This window comes from Cavia porcellus, unplaced genomic scaffold, assembly GCF_034190915.1.
Source record: "Cavia porcellus strain 051 isolate PalLab524CR breed Dunkin Hartley unplaced genomic scaffold, mCavPor4.1 scaffold_8, whole genome shotgun sequence".
In the NCBI taxonomy this organism is placed as follows: Eukaryota; Metazoa; Chordata; class Mammalia; order Rodentia; family Caviidae; genus Cavia; species Cavia porcellus.
The window spans coordinates 79866291-79891843 of NW_026947491.1; the positions used below are offsets into that span (position 1 = coordinate 79866291).

General features: G+C 43.4%; 2 protein-coding genes across 6 annotated transcripts in view; both read right to left on the reverse strand.

Annotated features, from left to right (window-relative positions):
• Positions 1-25553, reverse strand: part of Poc1b (POC1 centriolar protein B) — an 84054-nt gene that overhangs the window by 57565 nt on the left and 936 nt on the right. For 3 of the 5 annotated variants that reach the window (XR_010049400.1, XM_013159252.2, XM_013159253.2), the window contains exons 2-4: positions 25224-25308; positions 7100-7271; positions 2190-2369 (exon numbers count right to left, since the gene is read on the reverse strand). Coding sequence is in view for 4 of the 5 variants with exons in the window: in XM_013159252.2 (XP_013014706.1) it covers positions 2190-2369; positions 7100-7271; positions 25224-25308 (437 nt within the window). In the remaining variant the exon portion in view is untranslated. Of the gene's footprint in view, positions 1-2189; positions 2370-7099; positions 7272-22289; positions 22421-25223; positions 25309-25553 lie in introns of those variants that run through there. The other 2 variants (XM_063255280.1, XM_063255281.1) reach the window with 2 other exon arrangements.
• Galnt4 (polypeptide N-acetylgalactosaminyltransferase 4) lies at positions 20193-25209 on the reverse strand. The gene has a single exon (XM_023567736.2). It carries the CDS (start codon positions 25020-25022, stop codon positions 23274-23276), a length of 1749 nt encoding a protein of 582 aa, XP_023423504.1. The 5' UTR covers positions 25023-25209; the 3' UTR covers positions 20193-23273.

Below are 25553 nucleotides of genomic sequence, written 5' to 3' on the forward strand. Positions count from 1 at the left end.
GACACTGAAACCAAAGCAGAGGGGTGGATGATGGCGCTGACGGGGCTCGCCTGGAGACAAGATGTACTTTCCTGAAATGCACCAGGCTCTCTCCCAAGCAACGTTTTTTGGGAGAAAACAAAGTAAAAGGGAATATTTTCATGCCTCTACTACACTAGCAATTTCAACCTGTCCACACTACAGTGCCTGCCATGCATCACAACGGTCTGCTCCGGGGTTTATCTTACAGACGCAGCTGTGCGCGCCCCTCCGTGTACTACGACCTACACTTACTCGGCTCCTACAGCTTTCACCACGCGCGCTGTAAACTTCACCAATCGCCCACGTCTGGTTCTCTGATCTCCCGCCTTAAAAACTAAACACACTCCCAGCTGGGGATGGACTTTCAGAGGCTACTCTGCTGAGCCTGCTGGCGTTATACAAGGCTTCCTTTTCTCCTTGGAGTTCTTCATTCCAGCTGCTCTCTCAGTTTTCTTGCAACATTTTCTCTCTCATGCTCTCGGGTCAGTTCTCTGCCAAGCATCCCTCACAAGCCTAAAGAGCAAAGGCCAGCAGCCTTTCCAACAGGACTCACTCGTGCAGGAGAGAGATGCTTGTTCCTATTGGCAACACGGTTACGTGCTCACTGCTAGAAAAGACAGGGTCTTGTGAGCCACAGCACAGAGCGGAACATGCGGAAGGCTGGATCCTCATGGGAAGTGTGGGCATGGCTACCAAGAACACAGGAGAACAGCCAGTGCAGGAACCTGTATTTTCCATTGAACAGTAAGCTCCTGGAAGCCAACATTCAGTCTTTTACGCATTTAATACAGATACATGAGACACAGAGGGCTACGCGCGTTTTAAAAAAGACTTTGTAAGACTGAAATTTTATATTATGGAGACTTTCATAAGTTGTTTTGTCCTACATTAGCCTTATAGTTTTAAAAAATTGTATTATATATAAATGTAGATTATTAAGTAGAAGGGCAGTGAATAAAATACCTCCTAGAGTTTATTTCTAAGAAAAATTTTTTTATATGAAAAACTTGACAATATTTCTTCTTAGCAGAAAATAAAAACCATGTGGGCCACCGTCATTTCATTAATACTTCAGAGGTAGGAAACACAGGTGTTATGGCTTATGTCCGGGGGTTCCCCCTAAACCTCTTGTGCTCGTAGATGGGACTTCTGGGAGTGACTGCATCGTGGATGCACAATACTGGATCCTGGGTGTCATACTGGGATCGTGGGTGCCGTATACTGGATTAGCCCACTGGTTGGTTTAGCACAACTGGGGTGGATGATGGACTTACTAAAGAGCAAAGACTCACTCGGTTGTGGGGGCACCAACCAATAGGCTAATAGCCTGGATGAAATAAAAAGGGGAAGAAGGAAGGCAGGCAGGCTCGCAGCCTCCTACCTGTCACGTCATGCACCGTTTCCCTTCTGCTGTGCTTCTCAGCCGTGCACCCTTCACGGGGTCCAGCTGACTGTGGACTGAAGCATCCACAAAATGTGGGCCAAAATAAACCTTTCCTCCTTTAACTTGTGGGTGGGAGGTATTTTGCCTAGCAACGGGAAGCTAAGACCGCTGGCTAACCAGCATGCCAAACTGGCTCTAGACAAGGTCATGTGGTTCTAGATAGGACTGTCACATCATTCTCTCTACTGACTGATGTATACAGAGGCCTGAGAATTATTATGAACCACCTCCATTTTTCTGGGAAGGCTATAGAAGCACATAGGACACGATGGATATAATAGCTAGTACTAATCAGAGTGTAAGTAAAACATTCTGTTTGCCTACATCGACCGATATTCAGTATGTTTTTAATTGTTGAGCTCCCCGATGACAGATATGTATGGCTGCCTGTAATTTCAAAATCTGTCTAGAATCCAACCCTTTCCATAATGTCCACTGTCCCCACCTGGCCCCAGGGAGGCACAGTCCCACTTCTGGCCTAACTGCTGGCACACTGTGCTCATGTTAGAGCGACTGAATGTCATCAAAATGCCACCAGGGAGGAGAACCCACAGCAGGGGTGCTTGACTGAATTGTTCACTACTGATCCCAGCACGCAGCAAGCACTCAAGAACGATCTGGTGAGTGAATAAATATGTCCTCAGCCCCTGTTCTGGAGGTGACGGGCAACATGAGCTGTGGCAGGAGGGAAAGGGGGTGTGTCAGTGAAACTTCCCGTACTCACTTGGCACAGCGGACCCAGTGTGTGTGTCGGTACAGGGAGTACAAGAAGCGCTGGCGGTACATGTTCCACACTTTGATGGATTTGTCTTCAGAAGCTGTAACCAGATACTGGCCATCGGCCGAAAAGTCCACACTTCGGACTGGAGCTGTGTGAGCTTTAAATTCTGAGGATTTCCCTCTCCTGGAAATAAACAGTTTAATATTAGTATTCACTTAATTATGACCAATATTGAGTCAGTGTACACAAAGCAGGTTCTCTTGTAAGTTCGGGAAGGCTCTTACACTGTACTCTTCAACAATGCTTCCATACTGGTTTGGGTCATTAAAGTCACAACTAATACCTAACAAGAAACATCCTGGTTGTTCCCACCCAAACATTTGCTGCTACTTAGCGGGAAGCTGGGTAAACAATTTGAAAAAGTCCTCTAGTACACATTTTAAATTCCTATTGTTTGTTTCCCCGAAATGGCAATCAATAAAAAGCCAAGATTGATGATACCAGTGGCCCCCAAGGCAGTGTTTTAAAGCCAGTCCTGTGGCAGGGGTGGACTAGCAGTCTTGGGCATTCACTTTTACACAGATGTCCCTGTTGACCCTGCTTTCCTCTTCCCCCGCGCTTTCCACCCACCAGGAATAAAAACAGAGAGCCTGGCCCATCCATATGGTAGGCCCTGCTCACCTTGTAGGCCCATTCAGACCCTCGCAAACAAAACTTAGGGTACGTAGAGAAAAACAGATTGCACTTTGACATTCAGAAACTTTTTTTCTTGGTTAGCGAGGAAAAAAAAATAACTAAAACATATGGAGAAAGTAACACGAGGCATTTAGAAGCAGAAAAACTGTTAAAATAGGAGCAGGCTCAGTAGTGTTGGAGTTGCAAGGTGATGTCTGGAAAACAGTACTTTGTTAGTGTTCCTAAGTTCTGACGGCATTTTTATTTTACACTCTATCCAGCCCTTAGCAATTTCTCATTTAGAAAATTATATTTATGTAGTTGATACCTTATAGGGAAAATTGCCGTAACTGTTTAAAAAAGACCAGGTGGAAGAATTTAGGGATCCACATACACCTGTCTTCGACTCTCAGAGGCTCACTCAGGCGCCCCATACACCTGCACCCCATCCTGTATTTGCTGTATTCGTGAGTAAGAGCGACAGCCTCCTGTCTCCAAGCCAAGAGCCTGGATGTCACACTCAGCTCCTCCCTCTTCTTCTGTCTCACATCCACCAACTCAGTAAACCCCACGCTGCTGCTGCTTTCTAAATGTCTTTTAAATAAGCCTCCTCTTTCTATCCCGGCTCTGCTTTCCTCAACAGCCTTCATCCGGATTATTGCAAAGCCTCTTAACTGGTCTCACTGCTCTTATCATTTACCCTGCTCCGGTCACCTACATACCATGCGTATCACCTGCTAGAGTGTAATTCCAGGCGCACACGTGTCCCCGCTCCCTCCCTCCAACATTAAGGACAACGCCCAACCTCCGCTCAAGGATCCCCCACTGCGCTGGACTTTGTACTCAGAACAGCCACAGTGCTTTAAAAGCACCCAAGCCTTTGCACTTAGACTTCCCGGGGCTGAACTATTTCCCCCTCCCCAGAGCCACGCAGGCTTAATCACGCTCTGTCTCCTACAGTAATTTTACTTCGCTACCTTACACAGACTTTAAAAATCACAGACCTGGTTTTTCTCCTATTAAACACTAAGTATTGAAGACAGGAATGACAATGTATTCATCTAGGAAGAATCAATAACTAAAGGTTCTAAGATCCAACCTGGCTCTCCCTTCCAGTGCCCTGCAGAAGGCAAGGGTGACTTTATCACTGGTCTCCATTACATGATATATGATAATACGTCAGAAGTGGCTAAAATCAGCACTACAAGAGAATTAGGAAGGAACATTTAGGACTAGTTAAATAAGGTCTCAAGGGAGAGTTTTTATTGAATAGAAATCAGGAGTGTTGGAGACCACTATGAAGTGGCAGTGAGCAGGATTTAAATTTCACTAATTGGCTTTCTATGTTGATCTGTGAGTCTGTCCTAGGCCTCCGCCCCTTGCCTGGCAATGGGAGCCGATCATAGTAAGTGAACCTCTGAATCACTGGTCCTGGCTGAGACCTGAAGTGGCCTGCGAGGCCAGAGATACCTCAAAGGGCAAGAAAAGGCCACAGCTTCGGACATCTTGGCTCCAACACTAATTAAGTAAATAAAGATTACTGAAGGGACCTTCCTCCTGCAGTCCACCTCTACCATAAATGTCGTCACAGAGATAAGATGGTTCTCCTAAATTGGCATAATTTACTACCTGAAGAAGTCTTTGAATGACTCCCAAAGTCCTGCTCATCCCCTCTTTTCCTCAGTTTCCCTGCCCCTTGTTTTGGACCTAATAACTATGGGTGGTCCAGAGAAGTCTCCGTCCTTAGCCCTCTGAGTCTCGAACTCACCTAAAGGGTTTTGGCCCTCCTGGAGCCCTAAACACATACCACTTGTCTCATTTTATTTAAGCCTTTGCTGCACACTCGTTTGGGAGACTGGGGATCTAGGTCAGGACCCGATATAGGAGTGTAGTGTGGCCTGAATTCAAGCATAAGATCTAGAGGAAACTGAAGAGGCCTCGCATCTGCAATGAACAGGAAGCCAGGACACAGCCGATCCACATCACTAACACCCGCCCTGATCTGTGGCTCTACTTTTCACGCACACATTGGCTATTTCACTTGCCTTTTCTTGAAAGGCCCTCTGCTTTCCTAACCACTGGGTCCTTTCTCAGCAAGAAAGCATAGAAGGGCTGGGGATTTGGCTCAGCGGCTTAAGCACCTGCCTGGCAAGCATGAGATTGTGAGTTCAATTCCCCCCGCAAAAGAAAGAAAGCATAAAAGAAACCAAGGTAGGAGTGCTTGGTGTTTGCTGCTGCCTAACTGGTTTCTCCTTTTATCTGGGCTGGTGGTTCGACTTTCTCTGACCAAGGGAATGTGGCAGATGACACTGCATGTTTCAAGTCTAGTCTTTAATAGCTCTAGCAGTTTCTGCTTCTGTGCTCCTGGAATCCAGCTGCCACATGGTCAGATTCCAGTCGGGTCCTCCTGCTGGAGGGAGGGCACATGGCAAACCAAAGTGTCCCAGCCAGGAGCAGCATCCCTGCCCAGGAATAAGCGAGGCCCCGGGACTGAGTGGCCCATCTGCCAGGTCAGTGAGGCTGCATGGGCAATCTCAGTGAGCACCAAACAGGGAGAAGGACCATCTGACAACCAATAAAACTGTGAGAAATGACGGTGATTGCATGAAGCTACTAAGTTTTGGGGATTACTACGAAGTGACTGATAACTGACCATTCACACGTCAGCTTCCTTCTCATTGCTATGCTCCGCTACTGCCCTGCCCCATCATGGTGTGATTTAGAAAGGGAACCAGAGACGTCTGCACACACTAGTCACTGCAGTTAGACTGGCCAAAGCAAACTAATGATTCAGTGTGCCTTTCGCTCCTCCACCCTTATACAGTTTGTTTATGGACATTTCCTTGATTCAGTAATGGGAGACTGAGCAGTGTACTGAAGATTAAAAATAGCAAAAAAACAAAACCCAGGGCTGGGGACATAGCTTTTCGGAATAGCACCTGCCTCACATGCAAGGCCTGGGCATTATTCCTAGCTCTGCAAAAATGCACAAAAAGCAACGAGTTAGCCCTAAATTCCCAAAGTTAAGGATTTTGGTACATGCTTTCCTCTTGAACCTCAAACCAGTCTCTTCCCCTTTACGATTCTCTTCTTAATGTCAAGCACGTGAGTATTATTACAAGTTGCTTGTCTGTAATAGTTTTTACTACCATCAGGATAAAAGTAAGACTTTTCCCTTGGATGGTGGCAGAAAGGTGCCCATGGCAGAGGATCGGCCAGGGAGCAGTCTTTCATTTGGAAGTGCCCGGCCTGTTAGCCACACGCTACAAATCAAATCCTGCCACAACAGAATCAAGAAAAATGCCCAAATTCCTATCCTCTGAAGTACTTACAGAGGGAAATGATATGATGTATGAGTTTTATTTAAAAATACACCAGTAAAAACAGTGTAGGGATTGGATTAAAAAATATTGGCAGAATTCTAAGAACAACTGAAACTGGTCCATAAGTATAATGAGCAAGTCACATTCATCTTTTCATGTATAGTTGAAAATTTACATACTTAGAAATGTTTTTTTTTTTTTGTCTTTTTCCTTTTTTATCGGTAACGGGGATCAAACTCACGACTGCCTGCTTGCAAGGCAGGCGCTTATGCCGCTGAGCTAAATCCCCAGCCCCCTACATACTTAGAAATTTTTAAAAAATCAATGACTACATAAAATCATTGGGTAGGGTTTGAAAAAAATTTCATAGGGATCTGTTATAACAGGATGTTACCTTAACAAATGCAATAAAAAAGCCATGATTCATACTTTATCAGAAATTTTCTTTAACAAGAAAATGCTAGAGGCCCCCGAAATCACACCAATCAGAAACCAGTTTTGTTACAGGGGTTTTCAATAGAATCTAAAGACTCCCCAAGGACAGATGAATGGATGTTAGGAGGCTGATAAACTAAATCCTGATTTCTGCCAACATGTATCCATAAGGAGACAATATAAAGCTTACATCAGATTTACAAAGAGATTGCCAAACCACTACCACCACTCTCCCCACCAAAAACCCAAAATGTGAGACATATTATGTGTTATTTCCATGCTAGAAACAGTTTTCTAAAAGAAGACAAAGCAAAAGTGAGGAAAACCGTGTATGAAACAGTTTGACTTTAAACAAGGGCAGTACACCTTGTATGGGACTCAGGAACTAAGGTCTTCCCCCAAGGAGTGCGTGGGAGCTGTCAACTCCATCCTTCTTCCACATGTCTACACCCGAAGCATGGCAAATGTTTTTTCTCTTACTTATCAGGCATCCAGAGTCTAACGGTTCTGTCTCGGGAGGCAGAGGCCAGTAAGTTTCCATGTGGAGAAAACTGCACGCTGGTTACAACATCCTTGTGACCCACATATCTGTAAGCTCTAGTTTGTGGCTTCAAATTCCATAGCATGAGAAAGGTGTCCCAAGAGGCAGTAACTATTGAGAAACAGAAGAACAAAACCACTGTTTGTTAAAATGCAAACGGGCATATCTCACGACAGTGGACGGCACATCAAATGACAAGGTGTTCCCAAAACTGAGAGGCAGAAGCAGAAGGCTGACCAGGCGAGAGCAAAAACACTTTTTAAAAGGCATTTGAACACAGATCTGCCGGCTTGGTTGTGTTCTGTGAAATCACACAGCAGATTCACTGGCCCCAGCATTCTAGTTACTATTTACTAGAACACGGTAGCAGAATATACCAGAGCCCACGGGAACTTGAGAGGAGGTTCTGTTTTCCACCCTGTGCGACTGTGAGGTTAACCTCTGTGTCTTGAGTATTACATTGTTTTCTTTTTTTGAAAGGGATGAATGACAGAATTAAAAAGGAAACTCCATGTAGAAAAAAATTCACTTATAGAAGTAATAAAACTAGTACAAATAACACTAATATGCTCTTTACTCAAATCTACCAGTGAATGCTTTGCCCTATTAGTTGAAATTTCCTCTGTGGTTCTCTCTCTATTCACACCCACATAATTTGTTTTCCTGAACCACTTTGGAATAAATTTTGCAACTCATGTCACCTTTATTCCTAAATGGGTCAGTGTGTTTTTCCAAAGAAGAATTTTCTCTTAGAAACCCTAGCATGGAGCCAGCTTTGAAAATTAATCACAGATGCCATACTTTAATCTACTAACTATATTCTAATTTTTTCAATTAATCCAGACATGCTTTTGTAGATGGATTTTAAAAGTCTCTTTCTAGACAGGCTTGGTGGCACATGTCTGTAATCTCAGCATTCTGGGGGACTAAGACAGGAAGATCTTGAGCCTAGCCTGGGAAAGCTGGTGACTTAGCATGAAATGTCTCAAAAAAAAAACAATGCTGGGGATTCAACTCAGTGTGAACGTCTGGATTCAACTTCTAATACTGTGAAAATAAACAGTTCTTTTTCTTAGCAATTTTATGACATTTGATGATTAATCAAAGAATCATACATGTCAGATAGTAGTTTTAAAGATTTAAGAGATGACAAACAAACATGTTTTGACAAAAAATTAACATATAAGCAAATGGAAAACAGATCTAATTCTTTCCTAAAAACCAAATCTGACTTGCATGTGGCCTCAGAAAAGCCATAAGAGAAATTAAGTCAAAGAGATTCACTAACTGTAGGATATAAAATGCTGAAAAATACAATTTTATAAACCTAAAATACATGTAATATCATTGTTACAGGAAAAATAGACCTTGGTTTTTATAAGCTACTGACATCTTCCAAGTTCTCCAGCCAACATGTAAAATTCTTCCGGACTTAGTCCAGAGGTGTCTGGTGCCCTGTCAGCAACCAGGATCCACCATGGGAGGTGACTGGCAGCCAGGAGGGCAGGCAAAGCTTCATCTGTAATCACAGCTGCTCCCCGTCACTCACGTGACCACCGGAGCTCCGAGTCCTGTCACAGCACAGTGGTGCAGCCATTTCATCCCGACAGGAGCCGGAGCCTTGCTGTGAACTGTGCACCCCAGCGACCTAGGCCGAGTGCTCCTCAGGAGAAGCTACTGTCGGATGAAGTCAAGTGAGGTGGTGACGCTAGCACTGGGGAGCAGCTGCAGACACAGACGAACATAAGCAAAGAGGTTGACTGCAGAGACCATAATAAATCAATTGTTTGCAGACTCGGAACCCTATCAGTAAGGGGCAAATGACAAGCTGCATCTGGTGGCAGGTTTTAAGTGAGAACCTGACACTTTGGCCTGTGTGTGGCCCACCTCGTATTTTATTTACCGCTTCTAGTTATCCTAATTTACTTCTCTGCACACTTGTCTCAGTCACAGTTTTGGTAAGCCCACAAGCTAATCCTAAAAGGCGAGTAAAAAATGTCACCGGAGAACTTCTTTGAAAGGGGGAAAGACCTGGTGATGAGTTAGTGGGAGGCTCTGAGACCATTAACAAAAAGGAAGCTGCTTGTAAAAGAAAATACCGAGACCTACTTCCATTACAGATTCAGTCTAACACACGATTCTCATTCTCCTGCCTGCTTTGTATATTATGTGGTGACCAACTACTACCCAGTGAAGCCATGAATCCTTCAAAAGTGCTTCACCACGTGGAGACCAAGCACCTTGAATTAGAAGACACCCCTCTGGAGTTTTTGAAAAGAAACAATGTGACCACACAGAGTGCCAGTGACTACATTAAAGGAAATCACTTCGTCACATGTGTCTGTACTCAGAGCATCACTCTTAGTGGTTGACAAATCCACTGATGCTGACCACATGCAGCAACGCTTGTTTCTATGACATATTATTCCCCACGATGTGCATGATATGTCATGACCACTTTTGTTGCCAACTAACACCAGAGCTGTAGAATTATTCACGTCTTCAAATGATTACATACCAGGAAAACTGAATAGCTCATTTTGTATTGGTTTTTGAACAGATGGAGCGGCAACCATGTCTACATGGCTTTCTCATTTCACTACTCAGGACAAAGAGTTCACTTCAGAATCTGAGTCTGCACACTGTGTCACCATAAAGGCTCCCTGGCATTTTCCCCCTTGAAAAAAAACAGTATAAAGAGAAGATGGTCCACTACAGATCAAATTATAAAATATTTATATCAGGGTATGATCTATCTGGGGCTAATGTACACAAAACAATAAAAAATAATCTATGCATTATACTTCAGACTCTATGCCAACAAAATATGCAAAAGTAAATATACATAATACATAATATACATAATTCCTTCTCTTGAAGAATCACAGTATAGTAGGGGAGGCATCATTAATGCCATTTCATCATAGTAATAATACAAAGCTAAAAACCTATGGCTGTATTACAATGTTGGGTTTCTTGCTCCTGATGTTAGTTAAATGAGTGTGACCTGCCCCTGGCATGGGCCAGGAAGAGAACCAGTGCTCCTGAGATCCGGCCATGGTGGAACTTAGGCAGCTGCACAAGAAAGCAATTCACCTGCCCTCTTGGTAAGCACCCCTGGCGTGAGCCAGGAGAACCAGTCAGCGGCTCACGTGAGCCTACCAGCAGGAGGGCTGAGAATCAAACATCTCCCCCGCCCCCCCATAGCAACGGGGGACAGAGGTCTGAGCATCTCTTGGGAGGATGACCATATGCAATATAGCAAATATAGGGGATTTCCTTCTACTTTGTTTGAAGGCAAAGGTTGTTTTCACTGTTTTGTTTTGTTATGTTTGTTTTGCTCTATTCAATACTCTTTCAATTGGTTTTACAATTTTGTTTTTGGTTTGATTTCTCCATACCTAATTGACTGGACAACTATTGTGAAGATAACAAGATATACTATAGTACCTATTACTACTATCCAGTATCCTGCTGTGAAGTTCTGTACCAATTTCATTGGATTGTCTCGATTGGCTTTGTTCTGTTGTATTTTTACTACCTTCAAAACAAAAAAAAAAAAAAAAGCCGGGCGTGGTGGTTCACGCCTATAATCCCAGCACTCGAGAGGCTGAGGCAGGAGGATTGCTGCAAGTTCAAGACCAGCCTGGGCTATAAAGGGAGCTCAAGGCCAGCCTGAACCACAGAGCAAGACCCTGTCTCAGAAAGACAAAAAAAAACCATGAGTATGACCCATTGTGAAAATATAATAAATCGTAAATTGTGATTTGTACACATTTTAATATATTCAATTCCTCAATAAAACACTTAGAAAAATTCAAAAAACAGTGTAGTTGTTGCATAGAAAATATACATGGGGCAGAGAGGCAGAACTGGAGAAGGGAGTCACTTCTCAGGTACTGGAACAACCCAGTCAGGAGAAGGGAGCCTGCGCCGTCCATGTAAAGAAGGACCTGTGAGGCTTGTTAATGAAGCAGACTGGAGGGACAGAAAGAGAGACAGAAAGATGCCAAGCCTTTGGAATGGTACCCAGGTAAATCTTATGTCCTTCAATGAGATGAAAAAGACCGGAAAAGAGGGGTTTGGGGATAGGGGAGCATGGGGTACAAATCAAGTTTATTTTGGGACACAGTAAGTTTGAATTGGACACTTCCAGTAGGAAGACCCACAGAGTCACCTGGAGACCAGAGACAGGTTTTCCCTGTACAGTGTGGTGGGTGAGGTAACAAACTACAAAATCAGACGCAGGTGAGGGGAGACCTCTTTGCAGAGACCTACAGTTATGTCACACCTAAAGCAGAGATGTCCCAATATGGTGGTGGCTCAGAATACTCTCTATATTTTCTTCTAAATTTTGGAAAAACAATCAGCAGAGGAGGGAAATTACTCAGATGTAAAAACTATCAATATAATTTTACTAAAAATTAGGAAAACTAGTATCAAATTTGCCTCCAGATTTTCGTAATCTTTCTTAAAGCAACTGTTCCACCAACCACCAACACCAATACTAAGAAAGCATTTGGTTACTGATATCAGTGGTGTGCTGTGTCAACTTAGATTTGCTTTCAAAGTTTCCACAGGACACACCCTATATAAATATTACCACACAATTTAAAATGTCAAGGTCTGCAGCATTCACTGTCCAGCTGGGCTTTTTGAAGATAATATGTCAAACAGAGAGGAAGTTAAGGAAAATATTAGCTAGCAAATCTACTAACCTAGAAGATAGTTATATTTTCTTTCTGTATAATTATATATATTACATTGCTTCAAGAAATCCTTATTAGGATTCAAGAAAAAAAAAACAAAGCCTCAGTTACACTGTCTCTGAAGGTGAGAAGGCAGAAAGTGCTAATGAGACATGTTTCTCTCTACAAGGTTCTAAAGGCCAGTGGTTTTTGTGTCACTTTAAGTATCAGTAACTTTAGTCAATCCCAGCATTCTCACTTACCGATTTAACTAAAATCAGCTAAGGTTATCTAGAGGTTTGCTCTGTCAAAAGTGTTTTTTAAAAAGAAATGGTATTGCTTCCCTTTTTTTGTGAAATTTGTTCAATTATTTGTCTTGTAATAATATGAATCTGATACAGAATTCGAATACTACAAGAGTACTGTAGAAAAACCTTTTATGCGTTGGCCATCTGGTATTCCTTCCTAGCAGTAACTTGCTATCTTGGTTATTTTTCTCTGGTTGCTGAGACAAAATACCCAACGCCCAAAATTAAGGAAGGGAAGGTTTATTTAGCTCACAGTTTGAGGAGGTTTCGGTTCGTAATCAGCTGGCTGCAGGCAGGGTGGCGCGGCTCAGGGGCAACAGTTCATGGCGGTGGAAAACAGCAAAAGCAGTAAGAGCAAAAGGAAGGAGTGTGCAAAAGACTCTTCCTGTCCCTTATATTGTAGTGAGGTCACCAGTTCTAGGGGGTTGTAGCAGGCACATCCACAATCCCAGCACTGAACCATCAATCAACTACAAATTCTAGAAGCCGGCCTCCATAGCTGTGGGAGGCTTTGGAGAGACATTTAGACACAAATCTTAACACCTGCATTCCTGTTTTCTTGGGACACCCTCTATGTGCTTATATAAATGGGTGTTTTCATTCTTACGTTTTTGTTTCTTTGAGACACGGTCTCATTTAGTGGTCCAGGTTGAGCTATTAGCCCAGATTGTCCTCAAACTTGAGATCCTTTTACCTTGATCTCTCCAGAGCTGGGACTCCAGGTTTGCAGCACTGTAACCCACTTCAATCACTCCACCTGTTTTACATCAGTGGTAACATACTATACTTCCTCATCTGTACTTACCTCTCCATTTTCCCTTATTCTGCTCATTTAGAATAAAATATATTGCAGATCACATTTTGCTAAACAGTTACCTTATTCTGTTCCCCTTCTATTTTTAGTAATTTTTTATAATTTAAAGCTTACAGCAAAATAAAAAGAAACCTCCACACATTCTCTACCCTAGAGTCTGTAATTTGCATTTGGTTTGTCATTTTCTCTCACATACTTTTTTTTTTTTTTGGACCGGTACCCGGGACCGAACTCAAGACCACATACTTGCAAGGCAGGCGCTTATGCCACTGAGCTAAATCCCCAACCCCTCACATACTTTTGTATATGCATTTTTTTCCTGAACCATCTGCAGTGAAATTAGAATCAAAATGCCACTTTACTACTCGGTGGTTTGTCTTTACCAAAATTCTGTTGTGGCGTGGTCCCAAGTGAAATAGTGTTAAGAGGTGGTCGGGCCTTTAAGATGCTTTTGGGTCATAAGGGATCTGCCCTCAGAAATGGATTAATCTCCCCTACATACACAATGCTTGGCCTTCAATCAAAAGAAATGATGAAGACCCCTCTCCCCACCTAACAGACACACGCACACACACACACTCTTATGTGCCTACTCTGCTTAGCAACTTCTCAGAAGCCCCGCCACACAGATTTCAGTCTCGACAGTCAGAGCGAGGAGTCAGGCCTGTGGCTTGAGGGGCAGCGCTGGACCAGCATGGGGAAGGCCCTGGGTTCCATTCCCAGCATCACAAAAGAAAGTATAATTTTTTAAACAGGTAAAAAAAAAAAAAAACTACAAACACCCAAACAGGCTACACATGTGTATGAAAATGCCAATAAAAACCAACATTTTGTAAAATTAATATGCACTAATAAAAAGTTAACATTCAGAGCTCAGAACCCTGATGTCTGTCTCCATGCCGAGCCTGGCTGACCCTGCTTCAGCTTGCGGTGCTGCGCCGCGGGAAAGGCAGTGAGAAAGTCCAGGCAACCGTGGAGCCGAGCTGTGCATCCCTTCTTGCGAGCGCCACGTTTTATAACTCTCCATAGCTCGATGCCTGAAAATAATACTGCATACATTCTGCTTAGGCTTCCAGCTGCTTTCGGGCACCAATTATTGTCAAAGCAGGAGAAGAAATTAGCTTTAGTCTTCTCCACAGCTGTATAGTACTTCGTTGTGCAGCTATACCTTAAATTATTTAACCAGTCTACCCTATTTAGGATATCTGTAGCCTTATGTTTTTTTAAAAAAAAATTGATGCTATGATGTACACATGTCATTTCCCTCCGCAAATATACACTGTGACAAATTCCTAGAAAAATTACTGAGTGAGTTAAAGACTACATATATTAGAATCTGCTAAAAAGAAGGAAGAGGAGGAAGAGAAAGAGGAGGAAGAGGAGACTATGTCCATAACATAGTATTTTATGTAACCTTGTACATTTGAATTATATTCTTTCAGATGTTTTCATTCGACACATAATCATTCAGATTACCATCAGATAGAAATCTTTAGATTTTTCAAATTATTTCAGAAAACCCTCTGTATGCTTTTGATTTCCACTAGTCCTATTAAAATTACTTGATTAAACACAGTTTTCCAGTTTGACAATGTCATGACTTAACTTTCTATCTCATTTCCAGTTTTATACTGGCTTTTGGATCACCAAAGAAACACTGGATTGCCTTCTGAATGGAAAAATAAACAAAGAACTCGTCTAAAGAAATCAATGAAAAGGAGTTCTTATAAACACTTTAAGAAAGGAAAATTGAAATGTAATCCCTAGGCACACACATTTATAAACCCAGATGACAGGGAGGGAAAGGGCTGCACAACAAAGTTACAGAATTCCAACCTGAACTAGACAAATTTAACACTTCCATACTGTCAGAATTAGTTCACCCTCTCCAGTCACCGTGCAGTAATACAAGTAAGTGATGGCACTAATTTACAATTCCTCTGCTCCAAGTGAGGAAATAATTAAGCATTTCTCTTTCTAGCTGATATTATGTCATTAACTTTCTAGTCTAACTAGGGTCTAAAGGAGCTTTGGGTGCCAAAAATAATCTTTAGTAATGACAATCTGGAGAAACTGAATTTAATTTATTCAATTCGACAGTCTTTGAAGAAGGGCAATATTCATAGCGCAAACCTGTTCTGAGTTATTATTATAGGCCAATACTCCTAAGTGTTCCACAAGCATTCTTTAATTCTCACAAGGGAGGTAAATATCACTGTCACTATTTTATAGATAAAGAAATGAAACCTTGAGAGGGAAAGTGCCTGCCTGGGCTGTGGAGATGGAAAGTGATACAGCTTGATTTTTAATCCAATTTTATCGGACTCCAAAGCTTGGCCTTTAACCTATAAGCAAGTGTTTCTCAGAGCACTGGGAATTTATGGATTATCTCCAAAAGAACTATTGGGGACATTGTTAGAAATGCATATTTCTAGGAAAGTTAAGACATTCTTCAAGGAACAGTGTAGAGTGATTTTTTAAGCTATAACAAGAGAAACTTAAAAGAAGTACTACACAGGTTGCCATTAAGAACAATAATTGAAAATCAAATTTTGGTGATTTCTTACTTTTTTTTTTTTTGTAGTTCTGTATTACTTGTACCCTTACACCGCTTTGTTTTGTTTTGTGTTTTTCTCTTTTTCCTTTTAAATAAAATTTAAAAAAAAAGAAAATCAAATTTTGGCAGACTTTTATTATAGTTTCACTGCAGGAAAACTAACTTTAAAATTCTAAATTTTATTGTTTGTATTCAGGTTTAAAAAAAGAGAGAATGACTTGTTCTTTACCCTCATTGATTTCATTTTCTTAACACTCCACACATTATACAGAGTTGCGTCAACAATGGAGTGACCTTGAAGGAAAATAAGGATTTAGAAGTGACAGACGCATCGGTTAAAATCACATGCTTTTAAGCTGAGACTTCTAAAGCACAGTTCACCCTGCAAAGCAGGGTAGAAATACTTTTAAACTCCTAATGCTTGTTGAAACTCGAACGTGGATGTCTAGGAGAGAGTGACTACCGTAACAGAAGAGACTACAGCTTTAGAACCCGAGTTTAAAGTAGCAGCGCCCAGCCCCATCGGCCGTTTACCAGCTGTACAGTTTTGGGCAGACTGCTGGCCTTTCCACACCCATAGATAAGGATGAAAACACGGGTAAGCGGCGGTTACCTGCCATCCTCCTCCTCTGCATCACTTCCCAACCAGCCTATGAAGCCCAAGAGCCCAGATGGGGAGGGAACCCACCACGCTCCACCTTTCTCCAATCATAACCACAAGTTTATGCCTGTGTGGGCATCATTCTGTGCAAACCTCTACTCCCAGAGTACTCTGAATATGTTCGGTAGCCCTGTCCTACCCCTCTTCTCCTCTCCAGAAGCACCCTGCAAGCCAGAGGAATCCCCACTGGCTGGTCGCCAGTGTAGCCAACACTCTGCTTTCTGGAAGCCCCTGCTCCTCAACATGGTAAACCTGAACTACTGTGCTTGGGAACAGTTTCCCCGAAACCCTCTCAAGCAGGAATCATCCATTCTCTTCCACACTTCGCCTCAGTCTTCTTCCTCTGTTCCAACCGCTAGCATTCCTCACTCATCCAGCATGCATCGGACCTCTGTGACAGGTAAGGCATGGTGGGAACAGGGGGCAGTACTCAAAACTGACAGTCTCTAAATTAGGAGTAGAAATTCAAGTGGGAAGCTGGCAACTAGATCCCTTGTACAAAACACAAAAATAATTTTATTGTTTCAACATATCTTTCAAGTGGATACATAGTAACTGTAAGTATCCAAGGGCACTAAGAAACATGTATACAATGTGTAATAATCAGTTCAGGGTAACTGGTATAACTGTCCCCGCAGACACAGCATTTCTTTGTGTTGGGATGTTTAAAAATCTTCTGAATTACCTATTTTGAAATACCCAGTTTGTAACTGCAAATTGTGCTAAGAAACATGAAAGATAAAGTAGGAAGTCGTGGTGAAAACCTTGACTTCACCTTGGACACAGTGGTCAGCTGCCTTCTAAGGCGAACCCTGCAGGACAAGCACTCAGCCAGGCTGCAACAGGCGGTGAACATTTCAGACTGAGGGGAAACGAGCCTTTCAGAAGGCTTTGCTGCCACGCCTCGAAGTAACCCACTGCACGGTCACATCCCAGATCTTGTCACCAGCAGACCTCAACATTTACACCCCAAATCATTAATCAAGACCCATGGTGACGACTTATTTTCTTTATCCATATCCTGCTCAGTAGCTTCCACTGTTAGCCAAAAGTCCAATTCACTGACCCATGTTCTCCATCGAGGACTTCTTCTTATCTACTTTGTTTCTAACGTGCCTCTGACACATACATCCAGCCCCTAGCATTTCCCTTTTCTCATCAAATCTTCACTGCAAAATTCTGATGGCTTTACATGTCCCTCCTCCCCCACTGACGGATCCAAAGCCGTGAAGACGGATAATTAGCCGTGTGGTCTACACTGGAAAATGGTACGCAGATCTCTATTAGCTCCCTCCCGCTCTAACGACTACTCAGTACCTTCTCCTCTCTCTTCAACATTTCTGCCCCACTCTAGCTCTGGCATTTCGTGACACTCTATGCCATGGCTTTTCTTCCTCTTTCTGATTATTTCTTCTTAAGATTCTTTTACCATCTCGTCTTGCGATCTAAAGCTTGGAGCTATTCGGGTCTCAGACATGGGCCATTTGCTGTCACTTCCCAGGTTACCGAATCCTTTACCATGGCTTGAAATATCATCTAAGTGCCTGTAACTCCTTAACTTCTCTCATGCCAGACTACCACTCCAGCTTGAGGACCCTCCCGATGGGAACCACTGTCACCTCCTGCTGTCATAGCTCCTCAGTGATTTCACCAACATTTCGGTCTCCACAGAGCAGTCACAGTAACCTTCTTGAGGTATAAGCAGGATGTATTATGTGCATACATCAACTCCCTGCAGGGAATATAACCATTATGTACTGTGAACATATGCAATAAAAAAATAAAAGCTGAAAAATAAAACCTTTTAACAGTTCCACAGCTCTCAGAACTAACTCCCTCAGCTCAGTTTCGGAGGCAGGCTACTGCAACAAATTACCACGAATGAGGAAGTCTGAAACAATACAAGTTTATTTGCTAAGAAATCTGGGAGCTCCGGCTTCTGGAGCCTCCCTCCTGCCCTGCGAGCCGTCAGCCCATCTCCACCCCATCTCCATGTGTGGATGCCCAGGACCTGCCCCCGTCTTCCTTGTTTCTCTTTCAAGTGTTCTTGCAACTGGACTTCGGGCCCACCTAAACATTTCAGGGTTGTCGCATCTTAAGATCTTAGTGCTGATTACAAAGCCCTTCCCTTCACACAGTCCCATCACAGGTTCCGGGGATTAGCACACAGGCACGTCTTCTGGGTATTAATCCGCCGTAATTCCCACGCGCTGCCGACCTGCCTCTGCCTTCACCAGGCTGCACTGTCTCTCTCTGGCCTTCTTTTGCTCCCTTGATGTAGCATAAACTTTCCCATACGTAGTCTTTCCCACCCTACTCTCCCTTTAGTTTTCACCCAAGTCCTTCTTTAGGGCCTTCAGTTAATCTTAACTTCTGCAGAGAATTATTCCTTGAGGCTACACATATAGGTATGTCTCCTTCCTTCAAGGTATTGGACTGTTTTCCTCTGTTCCATGAAATGGCACTTACACATGGGTTTGCAGGCTTACTTGTCAATACCGTCTCTCCCACTGGACCATAAACTCCTCACACCATCTTAGGAAGCTCACCTGCTGTGTGCACCTTTGTATGCCCGCCCAGAGCTCTGAATGACATCTGGCACATGGCAGCTTTAACTAATCAATGGATACTAAATAAATAGACTCTTTATCCTTCCTTTCTTGCACGAGATTAGATAAGTGCAAACAAATGGGTTAGAATGCTGACCAGACAACTAACTGACCATACTGCCAGCCTGAAGGAAGAAGCATCTTTCCCTGCCCTGCCTGGGAGGGTGGTAAAGCTTGACACCAAAGACAAACAAGCACCAATTCCTATTGTGAAGCTGGAAGGCCTTCTTTCCTGCAATCTTCTTTTCCTGCCATGAATAGCCACACAGTACAGGCACTCATTTTATCTTTTACAGTAATTTCTATTTTCTGTCCAAAAGGATTGACTCCGGAATCTCAAAAATCCTAGAAAAAAACTCCAGTACCTACACTAATTTCCTGCTGTACCTAATGCTAAGCTGGACAGTTCCTTCACTCATACACCTTTCTTAATTCTGCAAATCACAGAGTAACCATAATATTGTATTATTATTAAATCCCACTGACTGTCCTAAAATCTGGCAGGCAGAGGGTCAGAAACAGAAAAAATTTCTTCTAAAAAACCTGAAGTTTCCCCATTCCCTTTTTTTATTCCTGAAGTATGCTTGACAATTAAGATATAATTCACGTAACATAAAAATACACTCTTTTAAAGTAAATAATTCAGTGTTTTGCCCCAAGTTGTGCAACCGTTGTCACTAATCCCAGAACATGCCCATTACTCCCCCACCCCCGGAAAACCCACCCCTGTTCCTTAGCAATCCTTCTCTGTTCCCCTTACCTCAACCCTGGCAACTACTAAGATACTCTTTTCCAGTCTTGTTTTACATTCATGAAACAAAAACACAGAGATGAAGTCGTTTGTACAGAGTTGCAAGAGTCACTGAGAAAATGGTAAGATGTAGGTAACTTTTAGGTATAAGGATAAAGCCAAGGTGAAAGAATGTTTCCTGCAGCCCTGCACAGCCTACGCCTGCCTGAGAGACAGCTGACAGCAGAGTGCTCTGCCCAGCCCTTCTCAGGCAGCGTCTGGCCAGGGAGGGGCCCAGGAGCAGCGTGGAATCACTGACCACAAACTGACGCTGCTGCGGGGGAACAGCACTAACCAGCCTTTGGGGACTTGGGGACAATTTTTCTTCTAGCCTGGAGTTGTGTGCCCAGCTGCAGAGATCCCTGGGCATTTTCAGTCTGTTTATGAGTAGTTAATGCATGCTAACATCAGTTTAGAGTACCTACTGGCTAGGGGCACCAGAGGAGGCAAGCAATTCAGGAAACTTGATTCTTTTTTTTTTTTACTATTTTGTCTGCATTTTCAAATAAGTAAAAGTATTAAAAGCTTAATTTAACTCTGTTTTGATCACAAATGTGTGTGTACACAGGAACCATAATCCCATAGATTAAAGTCAGCAGAATCCATTTGCAAAAATAAGTAGGCACACATTTTATTTTGTATGTCTTAACCAGCATTACAAAACCATTAATGCAAGAGGAGAAACTGTTCATCACACAGAAAAAAAAATCACCTTTTAAAGAGATCAGTCTGAACTTTAACATTCTTTGTGCTCATTTAAAATATTATTAAAACAATTTAAAAAGACAAATCAAAACTAAGTATTTTATTAACTAAAACTGAGATCCTAAAATAACTACAAATATACTTAAATCTTGTCTTCTACCTAGCAAATTCTTGATTTGCTAGCATATAACACAGACAGAAGAGCCTACTCCTGGACGAGTAAACAAATTTTCTTTTACAAAAAAGTTATTTTGAGTTATAGAGATCTTTATGAATTATAAATAAAAATAACTGCTAAAAATGTTTACATAGACAATCAATCCATTCACAGAATTGATCACTAAATGACAGTGGACTTTAAAGTGGAAATTAATTGCTCATCAACTATTTCAAAAAACTATTACCGAGCAAGTAAAATTAGCTTAAAAGGTCAACTCTTAATTGTCTATAGCAAAAGAGAGCTTTGGTACCAATAAATTAGAATTAAAGAATCAAAATATATTTTGTATGCAGCATTACAGTGTAGTTTTGATATTAAATTGGAACTTGCCTGGGTACAAAAACATGAAAATCTCCTTCCTGTTACACATACTACAATAAGGAATGAATAGCCTAACCACTCTGATCGCTGACAAAAATAAGGCACCAGCCTAAAATATTTTTCCAAAAATATTACTAAGTCACACCCACCAAATTAGGACAAGAAGCAAATAACAAATTAAGTGCTTTGCTCTTAAATGCCTCATTTCCCTTTTGATAGGAGTGTCAAAGTACTAAAATAAACTTCCAATAATAGTCCCAGAATATGTTCATTTTAATCCTCCCACATGATAGGGGGCTAAAAAGAACAACAAAAATTTTTTAAAAAGCGATGTTTACAAATCAGTAAAATACAAAAATTATTTTAAAAAGGAGGCAGGGCAACAGAGAGAATGGGTTAGGAGAAGCTCATGAAAAGTCTCAATATTTATAAGTTAAATCTGGGACACATATATCACATATGGGATCCAGGCAGGTGTTTGATAAATGTTACGGCTGCTGGATAACGTACAGTAATTATCAACATACTTTCATTTTAAGAGGCAAAAGCAAAACAACTGCACAGCAATTTTAATTTTCCAAATGGTCACCTTAAGCAATTTGCTCAAATTTAGATTTTGCGAACTTCCTACTCTCCAATTCATCATGTAAATATTTAAAATAATTTACTTACGAGTACAGTGGACTGATGCTTTAATCCAGCCCAAAGTGAAATATAACTGAGTTTAGTTTAGTAACAGATGCAGCCTGTGGTCTCTGGATATTTAACATTGGTATGAAACTAGTAAAAGATACTTTAATAAAAATATATATATTTATCTCTCAAGTAATTCAGTTTGGAAAAAGTTTATATTCTTAGTCAAAAATTACTTTTAGAGTTTGAATTTTTAAAAACAAAATTGGCTCAACAATTGTCAAAATTATATAGCTGATTACAAGAAGTAACTACAGTTTTATACCCACAGAAATATACCAGTTCAGGTGAGCTCAGCTCACTTTAAAAAAATTTTTTTTTTCTTTTCCAGTGTTGGGGATCAAACTCAGGGCCTCATGCCTTCAAGCACAGTGTTCTTCTATCACTGAGCTACCCGCTCAGCCCTCACTTAATATTTAAAATCATTTCCTTTTTCCAGCTTTACAAATGAACTGAATGTTGCTCAACTGTTCAACATTACCTATGTTAAAGTGAAGGGATTAAAAATGTTGTAGCACTTATAAAGTAACTGAATCTAATAAAGGGAGAATATACAATCAACATTGCAAAGCTGGAAGGGATCGTTAAGATCTGACCCAGCGCCCACAGACCAGGAAACCCAGGCCCACGTATGTTCAATGACTTGATCAAAGTCACATTGCCTGGGTGAGCCAGTCCTACATCCATCAGTCAGCCATCTATCTACTGAAAGCGCATAAGTGCCAGGTTAGGTACTGAAAACGGGCTACAAAGCAGTACTCACAATGGCCAAGGCAGTCTTGTTTCCATGTGATCTTGCAAAGCCCCTCGATGTCCAAACCTGTGCAAGTTCACAGGAGAGTGCCATAGCCTTGGTAGAACTGGGCTCACTTTGTTTCACACATTTTAGTAAACACAGTTGGGTTTCACTTCAGAGAGGCCTCAACTGTGTTTACTTTACATGATTAAGCATTCACAAAAGGAGGCACAGTATTGTGAAGGATTTCTTTCTCATACATTCATAACTTAAGGAAGTGCAATCAGAAAATGCCCTATAATAAACAAGTTCATGGAACAGCTTTTAAAAATCAGGGCTGTTCGAGGTATCGATACATACAGATCAGTTAAGTCTGATGACTTAAGGGTACAAGTGTGGAATGTAAATCTCTCTCCATCTCATTCAGTCACAGGTAGTTTTTTTGAGATTTCTACATTAAAAAGACTTTCAGCCTCACATTCAAAGTAATACTCTCTTCCAATCCCACCACATATCTATTTATGGATAGATCCAAACCCGCCCTTTCCCTCCTTAAGATCAACCTCCTTTGACTTCTATTTGATTAGGGAAAAATCAGTTTAACAAATAAACAAACCCTAGGATTTAGGTCCCACCTTAAAAGAAATCCAAATGCTAAGTAACCATAATAGCCATAGCTACAAACGCACGTTCATTTACTTGGACTTTCACATTCTTTAATAGCAAGTCTGACACTTGAGTGTTTTGTGCATCTGAATTCACAGTCAGCTATTTTCTAAGAAGAGACACACTGGCAAAGCTCTCAAACGAAAGGAGCCATAGGAAAGGCACTTTGAATTACTGAACAGCAGCACTCCGTGCACCCCCGTTTTAGGGTAACATTCCAAAATGAACCTCAGCTCTCTGGTGCTCTTGCAGTTGGGTGACTGCTGACAAACCACTGTCTTTACTGAGGCTCTGACTTTCCTGATGCTCTCCTTAGCTCCAGATAAAAGTGGCCTTGGGCCCCTGCTATTTCTCAAACCTCCAGATCTGATTTTTATCTAGGGCATCACAAGTTCTCATCTGCACGTCAGGTCGGCCCTCAGGTGTCCGATAAGCACTAAGGCAAAGTCCTGAATGTGGATGGAAGATGGTCCCATCATCTTTAAAATGCCAAATGATGTTTACTGGGGCAGGAGACCCATCTTTAGGACAGTTCTGCATCCCTACGTAATTTTTTTGCTCAGGAACCTCCGCACACAGCTCAGTCACGGAATTAAACCGTATTTCTTTGTTTGAAGTGTATTCAAAGAACTGATTGCCTCCTTGACCGTGGCATCCAAACAGTGAAAGGTTAGCCCCTGTGGGGTTGCTGTCAGGTGAATTATAATCTAAACATTCAGAAGAGATCCCCAAACTGCGAATAGCCCCGTGCCAGCCTGGTCTATCCTCTGGGACGTGTAAATTAGAAAACACATTTTTCAAATACCAGTCGAAGCTTTTGCATTTTAGCCGTTCTCGTAATAATTTTCTTTCAGAAATATCACCGTAAGCTTCTTTCCGTGCTGGAGGGTTTCGATTGTAGAAATGCTCTTTGTATTCATCCATCCACACCTCTGCTGCCCGAGCAGTATTCTGTAGGAAATTGGGGCGAGCATAGGGCGCCCGCTTAGGGAACACATGGCCCACGTGAGAACACGGGTGGATCTCCAATTTGCCACCGCACTGCCACACCCTAAAAGACAGCTCGAGGTTTTCACCTCCCCACACTTCCATGCCCGTGTCGTAGGTCCCCAGGTACTCAAAGTATTTCTTGCTGACGGCGAACAGCCCTCCGGCCATAGTGGGCGACCTGATGGGGTCAATCCTTGAGGTCCGCCTCTCCCTTTCATGTTTGGGAACAGAATGCCACTGGAACGTTAACCGCCAGTCAAACCCCCCAATCATAGGCTCCCCTGTCTGCATGTAGAACTCAAAAGTATTCCAATCAATGGTGTCTATCACAGGACAAACGACTGTTGTCTCATCCCCGCCAATCCTTTCCAGGAGTGGTTCCAGCCAGCCGGAGTTACACTCACAGTGACAATCCAGGAAGGTGAGGACATCGCCAGTGGCAAAAGTGGCTCCGATTAGGCGGGCCCGGACCAGGCCCTCTCGCTTATTGGTTCTGATCAAGCGGACTCGATCCAGATTGCTGATGTAAGTTTCCAGTTGTGTCTTCAGATACACTCTGTCGCTCAAATCATCCACCAAGATGATCTCCTTCAACAGGACGGCGGGGGAAGTCTCCAGAACGCTGTGAATGGTGCGCAGCAAGGTGGACCAGGCTTCGTTGTAGAAGGCGATGATGACGGAGGTGGTGGGAAGCCTCCTGTAGTCGTACTTCTTGAATTTACACTCATACATTCTTTTGTCCTCTATGTGGCGGTGCAGGGAAATCCTGTCACTGAGGTAGATGTTGATGGCATACCTCTCGATGAGTTCCTCTTGCTGCTTCAGCTCCCCCTCGCCGAGCTGGAGTTTGCTCGCTCGCCCCCACTCGCCCAGCGCGTGGGTATCGGCTGGGGGCTTCTCGTAGAGCGGTCGGGACAAATCCTCTGAAATTTTCTGAAGGTTGGCGAGGCTCCTGGAGCCCCGCTCCTGAGCGCGGCCGTCCTCCGGGGCGCCCTGGAAGGCGGATACCGAGATCTCCACCAGCACGTACGCCGCGGAGAGCAGCGCCAGCAGCGCGCAGCTCCGGCCCGCCCAGGTCCACCTCGCGGCCGTGCGGACCCTCATGGCGCCCCGGGCCGCGCAGCTCCGCTCTGCCCACTTCCTCTCCCGCTCCGGCAACTTTTCCCCAACTCCGCGCCCCGCCCCGTCCGCCCTGCGCTCCCGAGGCGTCGGCCGCCCGACCGCTAGGGGGCGCCGCCACGACCGAGGACGCGGTGCGCGGCCGGGCGAGCGCGTCACGCCGCGGGGAGAAGGCGCGGGACTCACCTAGGTGCCGGCCGTGCGGGCTGAAGTCCACGGCGGTGACGGCGGCCTTGTGGCCTCTGAAGCAGCGCTCCAGGGCGGGGTCCTCCTGCGGGGAGAGCGGTCAGGGTCGCGGGCGGCCCCGGCCTGGCCCGGCCCAGTCCCCAGCCCGTCCGGGCCCGCCCAGCGCGGCGCCCTGGAAACCGCCCCGTCCCGGGCGACTCCGACGCGGGCGCCCCACCGAACCGCGGGAGATCCGGGACCCGGCCCGGTCCTGTGCAGCCCAGGAGCCGAGCGCCGAGGCTAAGTGAGGCGGCGCCAGGTCTCTCCCAGCGCCCGCACGCCCCGACCCGG